The sequence below is a fragment of the Mustela lutreola genome, chromosome 4, assembly GCF_030435805.1.
Source record: "Mustela lutreola isolate mMusLut2 chromosome 4, mMusLut2.pri, whole genome shotgun sequence".
Lineage (NCBI taxonomy): Eukaryota > Metazoa > Chordata > Mammalia > Carnivora > Mustelidae > Mustela > Mustela lutreola.
Window position 1 is genome coordinate 84,255,678 of NC_081293.1, and position 18,810 is coordinate 84,274,487.

Below are 18,810 nucleotides of genomic sequence, written 5' to 3' on the forward strand. Positions count from 1 at the left end.
GAGGGGGAAGCAGGCTCCCTGCTTGATCCCAGGATCCTGGGATCCCGTCCTGAGTCGAAGGCAGAGGCTTAACCCACTGAGCCACCCAGGCACCCTCCGTTGGGTTTTTACTTGTTCAACTTTGCTTTTTTTTTTTAAGATTTGTCTGTTTGTTTATTTATTTATTTATTTGACAGAGAGATAGAGAGAGAGTACAAGTAGGCAGAGCAGCAGACAGAGGGAGAGGGAGAAGCAGGCTCTTCATTCAGCAGGGAGCCTGATGCGGGGCTCAATCCCAGGACCCTGGGATCATGACCTGAGCCGAAGGCAGCTGCTGAACTGACTGAGCTACCGAGGTGCCCCAACTTTGTTTTTAATTGTGTGAAATGTCACCATGGTTCCAAAATCAAAACTGTGAAACACGGCTCATTCAGAGAGGTTCTAACTCTTAATCTCTTTCCCTCCCTTCTTTCCATCTTTTTCCCTATCGGTCACCATCTTTTTTATTATTACTTTTTCTTTTAGAGATATAAGTAAATCTGCGCACACACGCATACATGTATGTGCACATACACACGTGTGTATTATCCACACCCCCTTTGTCAATACAAAGAAAGAGAGCAGTACACACTCTTCTGCACTTTACTTTCTTCAACTAATGGTACATCCTAGAGATCATTCCATAGCAGGATCTAGAGATGTTCTTGTGCCTTTTTAAAGCTGCCTTTTTACAAGCTGTATTCTGTTTGTAATCCGCTTGATTTTTAAAGCCCAGCACCTCTCTTCTGCTGTCATGACTTGAGTCTGATTAATCCCTCAGTCTGGAACTCCACTTTTCAATGTCACCTCATCTTTGTGTCGTGCAACCTCTTCACATCCTGTGCGTTCTTACTGACCTGCTGCTCTGCTCATGCTTTCCTCTCTGCTGAAGTGCCTTCCGTCCTCTCCTTGTCTGTCTGTACACCCGTTCTGTCAGTTCATCCGTATGCCCAGCTCCCTTTCCCCACCTTCAAAATCTGTCTTTCTTAGTCCATTCAGAGCTCTTCCTTAGACACATCCCTGAAAATGTTATTTTCATACAGGTTAGCATTTATTATCTCCTAAGGATTTGTATGTAATAGATTTGGTTCCTTAAATCAGTTTTTTGAGGGCTGAAAACAAGGCATTTCCCTTTTTCGCATTCATCCCTAATCACACCTTTTCTAGTCCCAGGAACTACAGTCAATAAAGTATTGATCAGATGTTGAGATGAGATTCTAGAAACAACTTCAGTGTCTAAGAAAACCATGTGTTTTTTGGATATTCAGGATGAATAAAAATATTTTTTATAGCTTTTCAAGATTATTTTTGGAATGTCACTGACTACTAAACTATTTTTAGATTATATCAAGAGCATTACCTTTAAGACACACATGAGAACATAGTCTAGTCATTTACTGTTTCTCTTTATTTGCCAACTCTTCAGGCCTTTTACTCGCAGAGTGTCTGTTCATTTTTCTCTTTCGGTCAGGAAGCAGCTGTCTCCTGACTAATTTAAAATGTTTCATTAAAATGAGCTTTGCTATTTTCATCATTGCATATGTTCATCTTATGCTTTTGGGAAGTGACATGATGTGATTCCATGTGTTAATTTATATATCATCCAAAATGTAAGAGCTTCCAAATTCATTTGTTGACATTTAATACTATTCACAGTTTAAAATGTCATAAAGCCAAATGCAGTGGTATTTTATCAGTGCAGATTTTTAAAAAGTAAAACTCTGCATGTTTCACTTGCTGGCATACTTAATGTTTAAAGAATACATAGCATACAACATAACAATTAAGTGTAAGATCTGTAGCATAGAAGGGCCACTTAAAAAATCATGAAACAAAGTTTGGTTTAGATTTCTTCTATGAAAGACAGTTGTCATTACCTTAAGTAACATTCTGATTTTGGTTACAGGGCAGTTCATAAGATTGGCCTAACCCAGACCTTCTCCAGACATTGTGCACAGGTTCTGGTGCTGACATCTCACTGGTTTTAGAGTTTTTCACCATTAGCTCTCCCTAGGGAGTAAAGACTGCTTACAGGTTAATCCAAAGACAGGGTTTTGTTCTGGATGTTTCACAAACTTCATTCTACCAAGCAGAAATCAAAGGAGAAAGACTAAATGAGCATAATTCTCTTACCTAGAAGATTTAAAGGGAAGTTTCCCTTCCAGCTCATTTTTTTCTATGAGAAGAACTAAGAATTATTTTCCTTTATCCCCACCTATTTCCTATATTCCTTTAGCAAATCTTCTCCAACAAATTTTCCCCCCAAACTTGCTTGCTTTTCTTTTCCTTCTCTCTTACTTTCCTTCCTTTCTCTTTTTTATTTTACCTCTTACAATGAAAATTTTCAAATGTAATAAGAGAAACAGAATATATAATGAGTACCATATAGCCATCACCTAGATTTAACAGTTGTTAATACTTTTATCATAATGACATCATTCCTTTTGTGAAGTATTTTAAAGTAAATTATAGAAATCTTTTTCCAAAGACATTATCTTATGTAACATAAGATTATTTTACCTATCAAAATTAGCTTACACCCTAATGTCACCGTGTTTCTAATGCAAAACCCAATTTTTTTGATTGTTCCCAAAATGTCTCTTTTACTGCTTTATTCTAACTAGAACCTTCCAAATAAATCTAGTGATATAATTTAACTTAATTACTGTTAAATAATTTAAATGTAAGAAAAAACTTTATATGACTAAAAAAAAATTTCTTTCTCTTAAAGCATGGAGCCAAGTTAGTTTTGTATTTGTCGGAGTTGATACATAATCACCAAGATGAATTGACTGAGGAAGAACTAGACACAGCGGAGCTGCTTATGAACGCTTTAAAACTGTGTGGGCAGAAGTGCACCCCTCCCAGAGCAGCAACAAAAGCGGAGCTTATTAAAATGATCAAAGAGGTGAGTCAGTGAATTCATAAGACAGTTTTCTTAGGAGAGCCTATCAAATGTAGTTAAAGGAGGATTGAAAGAATTTTTTTTATTATAGAATATCATGGATGATAAATTTGAAATGATGATGATTTCTTTTTTTTTTTTTTTTTACCCAATCTGGCTTTTTTACTATGAGAGAATAAATAGGCTCATTGTAAGGAGCATTTTCTTCATTATTGTCATCCTTATCCTTTATCAGTAGCTTTCAGTGAAGGACAAATTTTTATGTGACAAGCAAGTTGAAGCGTCAGCCTTGAAGCAAGCAACTGTGCAAACCCCTTAGGTTTGTCACCCTTGTTCATTATTCTGCCCTCACATCTGTGCCCCAAATTGTGTAGGAACAAAGGGGAATTATATCATTATTTAAGTAGTTATTGTATTTTAACATTCTGGTGTCTTGGGGACAGTATTTTTTTTTCCCCTTTGTTACCTCGGTTTTAAAATTAGTTTGTTTGCCTTGGTGCCAATGTTAAATTATTAATAATACATTTTATACTACATATTATTATCCACATCTTTTAGGAACAAAAGAAATATGAAACTGAAGAAGCTACAAATAAAGCCACCTGGCAGAAAACGGTTAATAATAATCAACAAAGGTAGGCTTTTATATACTCTGAAAGTCGTGCCTTTTTTAATTCATTCGACTTCACACATACTTTTAGTTTTCCAGTATCATGCTTTTGTATCTGTGTAACGGTCCACTTAGGCTTAACTTACGGGCCGTCTCGTTTATTTACTTAGTCTCTTTCAGCGTCTGGACTCAAAATCAAAGGATATATCCAAAATTGCTGCAGACATCACCCAGGCAGTGTCTCTCTCCCAAGGAATTGAGAGAAAAAAGGTGATCCAGCATATCAGAGGAATGTATAAAGTAGATCTGAGTGCCAGCAGACACTGGCAGGAGCTTATTCAACAGCTGACACATGATAGGTAAGCAAAGTGGGAGGATATTTTAGGTTGTCCATCATTACTATTGAATATTTTAATGTGAAATGCTATTTTCATTTCGGCATAAAGATCATAACATTATTTCATTAGTTTAAATATTTTTTGTTTGGGCGCCTGGGTGGCTCAGTGGGTTAAGCCGCTGCCTTCGGCTCGGGTCATGATCTCAGGGTCCTGGGATGGAGTCCCGCATCGGGCTCTCTGCTCAGCGGGGAGCCTGCTTCCTCCTCTCTCTCTCTCTGCCTGCCTCTCTGCATACTTGTGATCTCTCTCTGTCAAATAAATAAATAAAATCTTTAAAATAAATAAATAAATATTTTTTTGTTTAATCACTTGTGATTTATTTCATCTTCGATAATCCTATGACAATCTTTGTTTAAACTCTTGGGGGTAAAGGAGGTAATTATGAGAAAGAGAGGTGTTATTAGCTCTTCCAAATAATAAAATCTTATATATTGGCTTTAATTTTAAAATGTAATGTTTGCAGAAGAATAGAGAAATCACTAAAACAGGATAGTTGAGAAATAGATCTTTTTCTAGATAAGACTTTAATGTAAAATTTAAAAGATGCATCACAGATAATGAGAAGGGGAAAATTAAGGTATTAATCTCTAAATTTGGTTAACTAATTAGCATGACTTGGGGGTGCTAAAATGCACTACACATCAGATTCTAAAGGAAATCCCAGGTGAAAAAAAGAATAAACTCATAAAAAGTTTATAAAGTAGAAGAAAACAGGGTGTTTATCAACTCTGCGATAGATAGTTAACTCTCTAAGCTCAAACACTGTAGAAAAAACTACCAAGAAGAAATAAATGGATTTAAGCTTTAATTTTTTCCAGTGTATTTAACAACTATAACAACAAAACATGAAAATTTATTTTCACCAACTATATCAAAGAGTTAATATTTTTATAGTTTTAAACATTTGTGCCAACTTAAAAGTAAAATGTAAGATCCCAAGAATCTGAGCGAAAGATGTGAATACACTCTTCCACATAAGAAAATAAATTAATAAACAGATAGGAAAATATTCAATATGGCTAGAGTCTAATTTAATTTTTTAAAACTTTTAAATACCGTATTTTACCTTTTATGTTTCACATACCAACGGCAGGAAGAAATGTAACCTAGTTCATGGTTGGAGGTTCAATGGCATTGTACACTCTGACAGCATATGTCAGGAATCCTGTAAACATTTTATTTCTAGCTCCAGTTATCCTATTTTAGTAATTCTCTCCTAGGGAAAATATTCCAAATATAGAAAGGCAATAAACGTAAAGGTTTTCATCTCTGTTTTATTTATACTAGTGAATGAACTAAAAACAACTTAAATATATAGTAATGGTAATAGAGTTAAATTCATTATAATACACCCACCCAGTGCATTAGTCAGCCCTTTTCAGTGATGATAATAAAGATTAAAATATGTCCAGTGAAAGAACAAAGGATATAGAAATGTATATATATAATAATTCTAACTATGGTTTTGAAAAAGGAAAGAAAATAATCTCTACCAGTAATTGGTATGTTTAGAATAGTAGGATTCAGGGTGATTTTTCTTTTCTCTTATCTATTTCTAAAAATATACTCAATGTAGTTCTACCATTTTCTTTCATTTAAATATAAACTTATTTTGGGGGAACCTAGGTGGCTCAGTCAGTTAAGCTCCTGCCTTCGGCTCAGGTCATGATCTCATGGTCCTGGGATTGAGCCCCATGTCAGGCTCCCTGCTCAGCGGGGAGTCGGCTTCTACTTCTCCCTTCCCCTGCTTGTTCTCTTTCTCTCTCAAATAAATAAAATCTTTTTTAAAAATAAAATATGAACTTATTTTTCAACATTGTAAGAAATGTGGCTTGTACTACAAAAATGAACTAATTTTATTTATTATATTAAATAGTAGGCAAAATGAGAAATACAGAAACTTAACTTGGAAAATGATTTTTTTTTTCCTTATCAGGCTGTATTAGGTCCAACCAGTGTATTGCTAGAGCACACATGTTGCTAAAGCATTCAGAATAATCGTGATATATCTTTTTAAAAATTTAGCAAGTATAAGAAACTGGTGGCAGAGCATGCCTCCAGGCAGGGAACCAGAAGACTGGGGTTTAGGAGCAGAAGGACACTTGTTTTTTAATCTTACTCTTTGTACTATGCGTATGCATTCCCTAGTCTAATTACATAAGCAGTTGGGTTTTTTTTTTAATTGAATAGATCAATTTTGATTTCCTTATTCAAGTTCCATAATGATTTCTTCTAAAGCTATAAATACTATAGATTGCTCCTTAAAACTTTCTTTTATTTTCACTTGCAGAGCAGCCTGGTATGACCCCCTTTACTATCCAACTTCCTGGCAATTGGATCCAACAGAAGGGCCGAATCGAGAGAGGAGACGTTTACAGAGGTGTTACTTAACCATTCCAAATAAGTATCTCCTTATGGACAGACAAAAATCGGAAGGTAAAAATGACTTCTTCACGCAAATGTAGCACATAACTATGATCATTACATAAAGACAATACGTATTTTTTTCCTCAACAGATGTGGTCAAACCACCACTCTCTTTCCTGTTTGAAGATAAAACTCATTCTTCTTTCTCTTCGACTGTAAAAGACAAAGCTGCGAGTGAGTCTATAAGGTAAGTGTGAATCCGTGAGATGTCCTTTCTTTGTTGAAGGAGTTAAAGAGTTTAATAGTTTATTGTAGTGTTTAGGTAATATTTTATTCCAGAAAATGCTGAGGTTTTAGGAAAGGTCCTGTGCATGGCTCAAGAGAAGACAAAATTGGATGACCAAAATCCAGAAGGAAAAGACATTTTTGATAGCGAGGATCCGCTGACGTTCAGGCATCGCGCTCTGTCCCTTATCCGCACGTGTCTATCTTTGTAGTTGTCTGTGAAACAGATAGCACGCTGGTCGTGTCCCCAAGTGACTAAAGGTTCAAATTTTAGTTCCCTGTCTTACTAACTATCTGGTCTTGGGCAAGCTACTTAGCCTCTCTGTGTCAGTGTCTGTATCTGTGACACGAAAAAGATAACAATACTTAAAGCATCAGCATATTGTTGCGTGTCAAATGGGCCGGTATATGTTAGCTATTGATAGCATTTGTTGTGGTGGTGGCAGTTATTACTGAGCTCATTTAGTAGATAAAGAACTCGGACTTGAAGGAGGTGACAAAAGAATAGGTCTTTTCTGAGTCTAAATCCCCTGTTTTTCCTAGAATACAAAGATTTTTTAATGTCTTTGAAAATACCAGAGGCATGATCCAATGTTGGTTTAATTACTAGAAAACATAAAATACTGAAGTTTCTTTTTAAAAATTGAATCCCTGTATTCTGTATACATGGCATATGAGTTATGAGCCTTCTCTAAAAGTTTTTATCTTCTCCTCTACTAGAGCATTGGAATTTGAGATAATATTTTCAACTGAGTTTAGACAAGACTTCTCATACTTTTGAAACTCTAGTCTGCTATGCTAAAATCTTTTACTATATAAAGAAAGCTTATACTCTACTCACTGAAATTGGTCAAAACACTTAATCATAGGGATTTTAAATATGTTTTGACAGGGTGAACCGAAGATGTATCAGCGTTGCACCATCTAGAGAGACAGCTGGTGAATTGTTATTAGGTAAGTCATGCTTTGAAGACTTTTACACATACTCACCCTGTCTTTATTCTTAGACAGTTTGAAGCACTGTTTGTTGTAAATACCATTAAATCAGATAAACTTTCTCTAACAGCACATAGGCGATTTTGCCTTAACATTATATATAGTGTTTATGACCCACAAATGTGAAGAAATGACAATCTTATTTCCTAAAAAGCACATGAATAGCATTTTGATTTTCATAAAGTTGACTTTCCTCGTAAGTATACATCTTTATTTTTAGTCATTCCTTTTACCTATATCCATTTTTTATTTTTAAAGTGAAGAATTATTGGAATACTAAGAAATATATCCACCTTGAGATAGTCGATAATTTATATTCCCTGTTGTGCTTCTGAGAGAAAGACCAAGGTTGTCCATCCATGGGTATCTATATAATTACATTTGGTCAGACAATTTTTCCTCAAGATATGAAGGAATAAGGTTGTACCACTTGGGGGAAAAAAAAAAAAAAGGTTGCACCACTTGGTCTCTCTTCCCGTAAGGAACCAGTGTGTATGCTGTAGGCCAGTTCTTGAAGCATGGCCCCCAAATCCAGAACATCAGCATCACATGGGAACTACATAGAAATATACATTCTTCGGCTCCAGCGTACACCTCTTGAGGCTGAAACTCTGTGGGGCAGAGTCCAGCAGTGTGCATTTCTTTGAGCCCTCCAGCAATTCGGATGCACCCTCAAATTTGAGAGTCACTGCTATACGCTAAAGCTATAGCCTCCAGGGCTCCAGAGGCAGAGCTTCAGGTTTGTCTGGACTGAGCCCCATGGTCGTGAGGATGGAGATAGTGCCCTTTTCTGAGCCAGAAGTGCTCAGTGCTCAAGGGTAACCGGCATACAGTGCCAAGCCCCAGAGAAATTCCTACCCGTTGAACATATGGTGTAGGGACATGTGTTAACACAGCCAACCTATAAAAGCAGAACTTGGGGGCTATCTTTTAAGGTCTCCTCTGCTCTGTTGAGTGTTTAGATAAAAATAATGAAGGATTCCTCTTTTGCTAGAAAATTTGTTTATAAGTTGACTTAAGCTAATATGTAAGAAAATAAAGCAAATTAATATGCTAGTAATATAAAAAGAGTACTGGTAATAATACATGGCCAACTTTTTTTTTTTTTTTTTAGCACTGAGTGCCAGATACTAGTAATCAGTGTTTTACATATATTCTAATTTAATTCCCACAGTAACCCTGTGAAATAAAGTCCTCCACCACCCCTTTTTTTAATCAGGAGGTTAAGACAAAAAAAAGCAACTTACCCGAGATCTCATGGATACTATTAAAAAATGTTATTGGGTGACAGGAACAGTTTCTGTGTGCTGGGATTTAAATTCAGGCCAACAGACTCCAGAGGTCATATTTGTAATCACATACGGTAATAGTACGCATACATTCTTAAACTCATGTCCGAATGCTTTCTATAGGTAAATGTGGGATGTACTTTGTGGAAGATAATGCTTCTGATACAGTTGAAAGTTCGGTGAGTAGAGACTTAAGTTTGCACTTACATAAATCTAGACAAATTCCCAAAATGTATAACTTTGGGATAACGAGAGAGCAGGTATTGTGACTCTATGTATAGATTGGACTTAATTCCAAACTTTTTCTTTTAAAGATACTTTTAAAAAGAAGACCATACCATCTTGTCTGGGGTACAGTCTGATCTCATAGCAGTTAGTATTATGAGTCAAATTCCAAAGCGCTCCTGTTAAAGCGAACAAGCAAAGGGGGAAGAAGTGAGAGAGAGAGAGAGAGAGAGAAAGCAAGAAACAGACTCTTAATTATAGAGAACAAACTGATGGCTACCAGAGGGCAGGTGGGTAGGTGATGGGTGAACCAGGTGAAGGGGATTGACGAGAACACTTGTGGTGAACACCAGGTGATGTCAGGAAGTGTTTAGTCATTGTATTGTACCCCTAGAACTATACAACACCATATTTTAACTAACTAGGATTAAAATAAAAACTTGAAAAGTACAAATTTTTTTAAAAATGAAAAAATGAAAGCAAAATGCTTGTTATGTTAATTTATTTATATTTATTCTTTTTATCACTATCCTCAGTAGCAACAAATAACTACTTCTTACCAGTCCCAGTTCACTGTCAAGTACACTTACCTTCACAAAGAAAGGAAAGTGTTGTATAATTGAATAACTTAAGTAATTCTGATATTCACATGCCTTAGTACCATAATTTTTATTCTGCTGGAAGTACTGCTGTTAGTCAGAAAATAACAAAAATGACTCTTAATTCACATTTTTTTTTGTATTTCAAGACTTTTTGTCCATATGAATTAGCTTGTGTGCCATTAAAATATTGTTTTGAGATCCTGGTAATAAGAGAAATAAGGCTTTTTGTTTCAGAAAAGTTCTAAAACCAAAAATTGCTAAGGATATACTAAATAAGATTGCATGTGCTTTGATAGTGAATACATAGGTGATTTTTAAAAAATGAGCTAAAACATAAAATTTTGTTGTAAAACAATATGAAAATATTTAATATAGCCCCCCCCCAAATTGAGTAGGCATTCTTTCATGTGGGATTTATCTAGCAGTTGCCACAGTATTTATCCCAGCTAGTAGAAGTATGGTTAATTATTTTTCAAGATGTCTCTTTTTTAGCAACCAAGAAATTTAATAGTTGATATATAAGCAAACATTTTTCTGGATCCAAAAGATGCCATTTTCCCCCTTTAAAACTCTCCTTAAAATAATCTTGTTTTGTTTTGGCTTTTTTTTTGAGAGTGAAAGAGCCTTCTCTCCTCCATTCTTTAGCACTTGTTCCCACTTTACATATGACATTTGCTGTCTTGCATTTTGAATGTTTATATACTTTCCATCTGACACAGATGTATTGCATGCAGAACACTTAGCAGAGCACCTTGCTCCTAGATACTTAACATCTGCTGAGTTGCAGGAATCAATGAAAGTTAAAGCTCAACAAGAAGGAATTCAGTTTTATGTGTGAGAATATTAGATTTTCATTAAAATGTTTAATTTTATTTGTAATATATTTCCAACCCCTACTTCTAAAAGCCAGTTGGAACTTAGTACAATACTGTAATACACATGGAACAGGACAAGTCAAATTTTAAAAATTTCAAATAAGGTTTTAGAAGGATGAAGAGCCTGGGGTAAGATAGTCATGTGATTGAGTTCCAAGTTTTGCACTGAGCTCCTGTTCCAACACAAAGGAGAAGTAAATGCAGTTTTCCAAAAGGGAAGACTGATGAAAAACCAAAATAGGATGCAGGTTAACTTGATGAGGTAAATTCTAACTAGTTTTAAACTTTAGTAGAAGCTTTTATCGTGTTTTCTATTGAAAGCATTGAGTAATGTAATTCATGTATTCAGTTGCAGTTTACAGACTTAGATACGTTTTTAAAAGTTTTCTTGATCTTGTACTTTGGTAAGGGCCCATTGGTGGTAAGAAGTATAGGACCTATGGCCCCTAATCCTTCATTCTAGAATGTGGGAATTTGGGATGCCTGAGTGGCTCAGGTCATGATCCCAGGGTCCGGGGATGGAGCCGGAGGGAGGCTCCTTGCTCCAGGGAGCCTGTTTCTCCCTCTCCCCCCTCTCCTCCCTCTCCCTCTTCTCCTCTTGCTTGTGTTCTCTCTCTGTGTCTCTGACAAATAAATAAAATCTTTAAAAAAAAAAAGAAAAAGAAAAAGAAAAAAGAAAGAAAGAAAAGAATTAGGGATTTGTTGAGGGAGACTGGGATTAATGTGTCAGGAAGACCCAGCCTTCCAGTGGTCACTTTATCTCTTCTTCCTTCTGCTGACCACATGGGAGAGGAACATAGCCATCTGGTGGGCGACGATCTGTGAGCTTACAGTCGGTGGGGCTGATTGGCAGAGGCTGCTTTGCCTTTCCTGGGAGATGCAGAGGCATGCGAACTGTGCGTCAGAGCTGGTGAGCTCCCAGGCATGCAGATAGGTCAATTTTAACCCAATCCATGTGTGAGGGCAGGCCCACAGTTGTCTACTCTCCACCCTGACCCCAGGCCAAGAGAGACAAGCTCCTGTTTCTTTCTCTATTGATGGGCTTGTGTGTTTATAGACAACAGGAACATATCCCTTAATGGGCTTTAGATTTCTGAAGTAATTTCATCCCATACTCTGCTCCAGAGAACCCAGTGCCTCATCTTCTTTCTTCCAGTTGTTTCAACCTGATCACTTAGTCTGTGACCCCGGCATGCTTTTCACATTTCTTGTTATTTTTGCTTCCTGGGATTCATTTTCCCTTAATTTCTTGCCAGCTCAGCTTTAAACTCAAGTCAGTCTAGAATGGCTGTGTATTGTAGGAGTCTAACCATATAACATTCTGGGAAGGGAAAACCATGGCGATAATAAAAAGATCAGGGGTCCACGGGGCAGGAGGGGAGGGGGAGGTGGAGCACGAGGGAATTCTGTGGGAGGTGGTGGTGGTGGACACGTTTCCCCGGAGACATTAGTCAAAAACGACAACTGCGTCACGCCAAGAGTGAACCCTAGTGTAAACTATGGCCTTTAGTCAAGAATAATGTATTCAGTGGTGGCTCAACAATTATTACAAAGGCACCACACTACTCACACTGATAGGAGACGTTAATCATAGGGCAATTGTGAGTGCAGGCAGGGAATACATGGGAACTTTCTACGCTATCTGCTCGGTTTCCTGCAAACCTAAAACTGCTCTAGGTTAATGCTGGTCCCCACATGCAGGGCACTCTCACTCATATTAGGGGTATTACTTTCCAACCAGTCACCTCTGGTGGCTCCCTCCCCCTTTTGTTTATCTTCCCATATCAGTCCGCCTTTCCCATTCTGCTTTACCTGCCCACTGGCGTCTTCTGCCCCTGTAGAGATCCAGACGTGTATAATTCTGATCTCGGGCTGATTTCATGGGTGATCAGAGTTCTTTGGTAGGTAATCAGCTCACTTTAGGGTACAGGTTGAAAAGGCACCTCCTCCTACTTGGCCAAAATTAGCAAGACAGGAAACAACATGTGTTGGAGGGGATGTGGAGAAAGGGGAACCCTCTTACACTGTTGGTGGGAATGCAAGTTGGTGTAGTCTCTTTGGAGAACAGTGTGGAGATTCCTCAAGAAATTGAAAATAGAACTTCCCTATGACCCTGCAATTGCACTCCTGGGTATTTACCCCAAAGATACAGATGTAGTGAAAAGAAGGGCCATCTGTACCCCAATGTTTATAGCAGCAATGGCCACGGTCGCCAAACTGTGGAAAGAACCAAGATGCCCTTCAACGGACGAATGGATAAGGAAGATGTGGTCCATATACACTACGGAGTATTATGCCTCCATCAGAAAGGACGAATACCCAACTTTTGTAGCAACATGGACGGGACTGGAGGAGATTATGCTGAGTGAAAGAAGTCAAGCAGAGAGAGTCAGTTATCATATGGTTTCACTTATTTGTGGAGCATAACAAATAGCATGGTGGACATGGGGAGTTAGGAGAAGGGAGCTGGGGGAAATTGGAAGGGGAGGTGAACCATGAGAGACTATGGACTCTGAAAAACAATCTGAGTGGTTTTAAGTGGTGGGGGGGGTGGGAGGTTGGGGTACCAGGTGGTGGGTATTGTAGAGGGCACGGATTGCATGGAGCACTGGGTGTGGTGCAAAAACAATGAATACTGTTATGCTGAAAATAAATAAAAATAAATTAAAAAAAAAAAACCTAAAACTCCTCTAAAAAATAAAGTCTCTTAAAAAATACAAATAAAGTCTTTTTAAAAATTCCTTAAATTTCATCCAGCATTTTGAAGTGTTTTGTAGTAAGGGGGTGGGGCAGGTCAGGGAATCTTATCTGCCATATTGCCACAAAAGGAAGATGTCTTATTTCATTTTCACGTTTTAAAAAATCTAAGATTAAAATGATTATTTATATTTCCTATGAAGCAAACACTTTCATTTATTTCTTTTGTCTTAGAGCCTTCAGGGAGAATTGGAACCAGCGTCCTTCTCCTGGACATATGAAGAAATTAAAGAAGTCCACAAGCGTTGGTGGCAGTTGAGAGACAACGCTGTAGAGATCTTTTTAACAAATGGTAGAACACTCCTGTTAGCATTTGATAACACCAAGGTAAATTTGGCTTTATTAATAGATACATATGTTTGAAGTTATCATGGGTCCAGTGTAACTGTACTCAAATGATTTTATCAGGGTTTAACTTATTTAAACTTTGATTCACTGTTTCTGTCATCAAGTAAAAATTGCTCTTGTTAGTCCTAATTAAAGTGAACCTTGGCTATATTAGAATGATTTTTGTCCTTCAAAACTGTGTTAAATTCCGATTCTCCAGAGTAACTGTATCTGTAAAAAGTAAGTGAATGCATAATCAACCTGAAAAGAGCAATTTAAACTTGAGAGCAGATTCCATTGTTTATAAACCCTTTCTTAACCCCCACCACATCCCTTCAGCTTCAGTTTGTCTGCCGTCCTTTATAGAAAGGAGAAGTGATGTGTGCTCACTGCCTCCATTCTCTTTTGAAACGCTCCTGGCTGGTTTTCTTCTCACCACTTCACCTAGAACTCTGGTTGGGGTTCTCAGTGACCTCCGTGTCCAAACCCTATGGTCACATTTCTCGGTCCTCATTTTACTTGGCCTATCAGCAGCTTTTGACACCAGTGATTATTTTCTCCTTTTTAAAAAAAGATGATAATAATAATAACCTTCCCAGGGCACCTGGGTGGTGCAGTCTATGGAGCAGTTGACCTTCCAACTCGGTTTCGGCTCCGATCATGATCATGATCAGCGTCAGGAGATCAAGCCCCGCATTGGGCTCCGTGCTCAGCAGGGAGTCTGCTAGTGCCTCTTCCTTTCCGTCTCCCTCTGCCACACTCTCTCAAATAAGAAAGAAATAAAATCTTCAAGAAAAAATTAATCTTTTCCATTAGGTTTCTGGGTCATCACTTTTCATTGGCTCCCCTCCTGTTGTCAGGGCATTCCTTCTCAGTCTTCCTCGAAGATGCTGCTTGGAATGCCTCTGGGTTCACTCCGCAGACCTATTCTCTTCTCATCCACTCTTAGGACTTTAAATACTACCTGTATTGTAACAACTTACAAATTTGGGTCACTACCCAAACCCCTCCTGGGAATGCCACACTCAAATACTTAACTCCCTCCTGGGCATCTCCACTTGAAAGTCAAATCAGCATCTCATATTGAGCACACACAAAACCAAACTTCTAATCTGCCCCCTCAAAATCTTGTTGCCGTTTTCCCCGTTTCAAAAATTAGCAACTCGAATCCTTCTAATTGCCCAGGCTAGAAATTTTGGGATTCCCCTAGACTCCTCTTACTCTTTCATGCCCTACATGCTCTCGATCTGCTGACTCTCCCTCAAGATAGGTCTGACTACGTACACTACTACCCTCCTGGTCTAAGCCAGCATCATCTCCTGCCTAAAAATCATTACAGTAGCCTCCTAACTGTCCTCCCTGCTTCCATTGCTCCCCCTTCTTTCAGACTATTCTCAACACGATAGCTAAATTGTGTTGATCATGTCATTCTCTACTCACAACCCTCCAATTACTTCCTGCCTCACTTGGTTAATGCCACAGTCCTTATAATAGCTGAATGAAGCACTGAATGATCTGGCATCTTGTTATCTCGCTGACCTTCTTTTCTATCATTGTATCCCCTGCTCTCTCCATCCATGGCGACTTTGTTTTCCTTGACTAGGCACACTAATGCCTCGGGGCCTTTGCACTTACTGCTCCTGCTCCAGAATACTGCCCGGAATGTTTTTCCTTTTTGAAATCCACATGACTCACTTGCTCACTTTTTTAGGTTCCTTGATCTAATGTCTCCTTCTCAGACCTTCCTGACTACTCTTAATAAAATAATAACCCCTCCCTTACTCCTATCCCCAAGTCTCCTTGCCTTTGTTCTGTTTTCCTCTATAGGACTTAATAACATCCAACATTGTCTCTCCAATAAAATGTAAACAGTTTGTTTTGTTAAGTGCTATAGCTTCAACAGTTTGAATGTGCCTGATCAGTATTTGTCAAAGGAATGAAAACTTCCTTTTTCTTGCGTGGTTTTGTTATGCAGTCTGTCATAAACTCCTATCAGCCTTAGCTTTAGAAGGTGGCAGTCTTCAGATTTAAACTATAAGTTTAGGTTTTTGTTTTTCCTTGAACCGATTCATTTTTTTTTTAATCGTGGTTAAAAAAAAATACATAAAAGAAGATGGCCATTTTAAAAAAGATTTTTTTTATTTATTAGAGAGAGTGAGTGAGCATGAGTGGAGGGACTGGAGGGAAGCAGAGGAAGAAGCAGGCTCCCCATTAAGCAAGGAACCCAATGGGGGTCTTGATCCCAGGACGCTGAGATCATGACCTGAGCTGAAGGCCCATGCTTAACCAACTGAGTCACCCAGGTGCCCTCATTTTAGCCATTTTTACGTGTTAAATATATTCACATTGTTGTGGAACAGGTTTGCGGTGTAGATTTTTAAACCCCCTGTGACCTTGCCTGTTCCATAGCCATAGCTCCATTTCTTTATTTACTTTTAGTCCTGTCTCTGGTTATCTGCGACTGTGGCTCTCATTCCTTTGCCTTAAGTCCATACACATTTAGGATAGATATTTCAATTTGTTTTTAGTAAAGCCCTGGATTGTCTATTTTTTCCCATTTATTACCAATCATCATTTAATTACTTTAGAAAAAATCAGATTACCTTTTTCTGTGACAAGTTTTGTGAATCTCTAAAAAACCAAACAAACACAAAAGTTTATTGCTTCTCAATCAGTAGTGAAAATCAAATATTGTATTTTACATAGGATATCTTATTTCATATTCATGCAATAAATATTACTATTCTCATATTACAGATGTGGTAGTAACACAGAGGTTTTAAGATGGAAGCAAGGCCATCTGTCTAATTAAGATGACCATGCTCTTTTTTTTTTTTAAAGATTTTATTTATTTATTTGACAGACAGAGATCACAAGAAGGCAGAGAGGCAGGCAGAGAGGCTAAGCAGAGAGCCCGATGTGGGGCTCAATCCCAGGACCCTGGGATCATGACCTGAGCCTCAGGCAGAGAGGCTTTAACCCACTGAGCCATCCAGGCGCCCCGACCATGCTCTTTCTAAATACCTTGTTGCATTTATTTAGATGAAGACTCTTCTTTATCCTTTTTTTTTTTTTTTTCAGGATCTGTATATAAGTGACTTTTCTATACAGACATTTTCTTACCTTCTTATTAGCTGATTTCTCTGGCAACACAACATAACGTTTAGGAGTCCAGCCTTCGGAGGAAGCCCCGGAGTTGAATCTCAGTTCACCACCAGTGGATGTTATTTGGGCAACAAGAATTTTCTTGGTGGCCTTGAAGTTACTAATGTGCCTAAAATATGGAGACTTTGGAGAAAAGTATCAGTAACCTAAAAGAAAATCTGTTTGGTTTTTTTCTCTCCTTTCTTTGCAGATCCGTGATGACGTGTACCACAGTATACTAACAAATAACCTCCCTAATCTCCTGGAATACGGCAACATCAATGCTCTGACAAATTTATGGTATACTGGACAAATCACTAACTTTGAGTATTTGACTCACTTAAACAAACATGCCGGCCGATCCTTCAATGATCTCATGCAGTATCCGGTGTTCCCGTTCATACTCGCTGACTATGTCAGTGAGACCCTTGACCTCAATGATCCTTCAGTTTACAGGTAACTGAAAATGGTGTCACTTGTTGGCTTTGTCCATATGCTGTCTTTATTTAGTTAAAAACCTATCAGGATTTTCAACCATGCACCAATCTGAAGGAATATACAATGAACCCCATCTGTCCATAACCTCAACTCGACAGTTATGAATATTTCTACCAAGCTTGTGTCATCTCTTTTTTTCTTTTTAAGACAAATCACAGACATTTTGTTATGTTATTCCTGTGTTCTTCAGCACACGTCTCTTAAGAAAGTATCGAACATTTTCTTACTTATGTTACAGTGACACTATCATATCTAAGAAAATTAACAATAATTTCATGGTATCATCTAATACCCAGCCCATTTTCCAGTGTCCCCCAATTATATGAAAGATTTATTTTTATACTTGACTGGCTCATATTGGGCCCAGTATCACCTTTGGTTGCTTTGTCTCTGAAGACACATCTAGAACAAGCCGTTGTTTGTTGGTATGCATTTTCCTCTTCCTTTTTGCCTAACGTCGACTTGTTGAAGAACAGACCAGTTATTTTGTAGGCTATCCCCATTCCCATGTTAGTATTTACCTTCTTCCTTCAGCCTCTGTATTTCCTAGAGACTGGAAACTAGTTCTGCAGTCTCGCTTAGACCGAGGGTCAGCCTTTTTGGGCAGGTGTCCTTTGTAGGGGGTGTGAGCTTCGTATTGACCAACATATTGACCAATTCAGGAAACACATGGCATCCATTCTAATGATGCTCACATTGGTCCATGGTATCAGGCTTCCCCTGAATTTGTTTCTGTCATTGATGACTATCTCTTAAGTCGGTTATTTATTTCACTAGGGGTCACAAAATAGTGATTTCCTATTCTCTCATTTCTTCTAAAATTTTTTAGAAGAAAACATACAAGATGAGCCTGGTATTTGTTGTGTCAGAAAGCAAGGAAACAGGGGCACCTGGGTGGCTCAGTGGGTTAAAGCCTCTGATTCGGCTCAGGTCATGGTCCTAAGGTCCTGGGATCGAGCCCCACATCGGGCTCTGCTCAGCAGGAAGCCTGCTTCCTCCTCTGTCTCTCTCTGCGTGCCTCTCTGCCTACTGAGATCTCTGTCAAGTAAATAAATAAAATAAAAAAAAAAAAAGAAAGAAAAGAAAAGAAAGCAAGGAAACTAATAGTCTTGTCGGAAGGATGTAGAGGCCATATTTACCTACCTGTGTTCGTTGCAACAATGCTCACAACAGCCAGCTGGGGGAGGCAGCCCATGTCTATCTGTGGATGGATGGATGGGGAATTTGTGGTACATACATACAGTGGAACATCATTCCACCTTAAGAGGGAGGGAAGTCCTGTCATACGCTATAACATGGATGAACCTTGGGAACATTGTGCTAAGTGAAATATTCTAGCCGCAAAACAGACAGATACTGTGACATTCCACTTATGGGAGTTATCTAAGGTCATTAGACTCAGGCAGAGAGGGGAATGGTGGTTGCTAGGGGACAGGGTTGCACAGGGGAGCGGGAAATGGGGAGTTGTTTAGTGGGGGTAGAGTTTTACAAGATGAAAAAGTTTTAGACGTTTC

The 18,810-nt window shown here is 38.2% G+C and overlaps 1 protein-coding gene across 1 annotated transcript in view; it reads left to right on the plus strand.

Moving 5' to 3' along the window:
- LYST (lysosomal trafficking regulator) overlaps positions 1-18,810 on the plus strand; it is a 170,585-nt gene that overhangs the window by 108,815 nt on the left and 42,960 nt on the right. Inside the window, exons 32-40 of the mRNA XM_059170397.1 lie at positions 2,750-2,926; positions 3,482-3,558; positions 3,704-3,892; positions 6,222-6,367; positions 6,449-6,545; positions 7,476-7,537; positions 8,992-9,047; positions 13,502-13,654; positions 17,010-17,254. Of these exons, the coding sequence (XP_059026380.1) occupies positions 2,750-2,926; positions 3,482-3,558; positions 3,704-3,892; positions 6,222-6,367; positions 6,449-6,545; positions 7,476-7,537; positions 8,992-9,047; positions 13,502-13,654; positions 17,010-17,254 (1,202 nt within the window). The remainder of the gene's footprint in view (positions 1-2,749; positions 2,927-3,481; positions 3,559-3,703; positions 3,893-6,221; positions 6,368-6,448; positions 6,546-7,475; positions 7,538-8,991; positions 9,048-13,501; positions 13,655-17,009; positions 17,255-18,810) is intronic.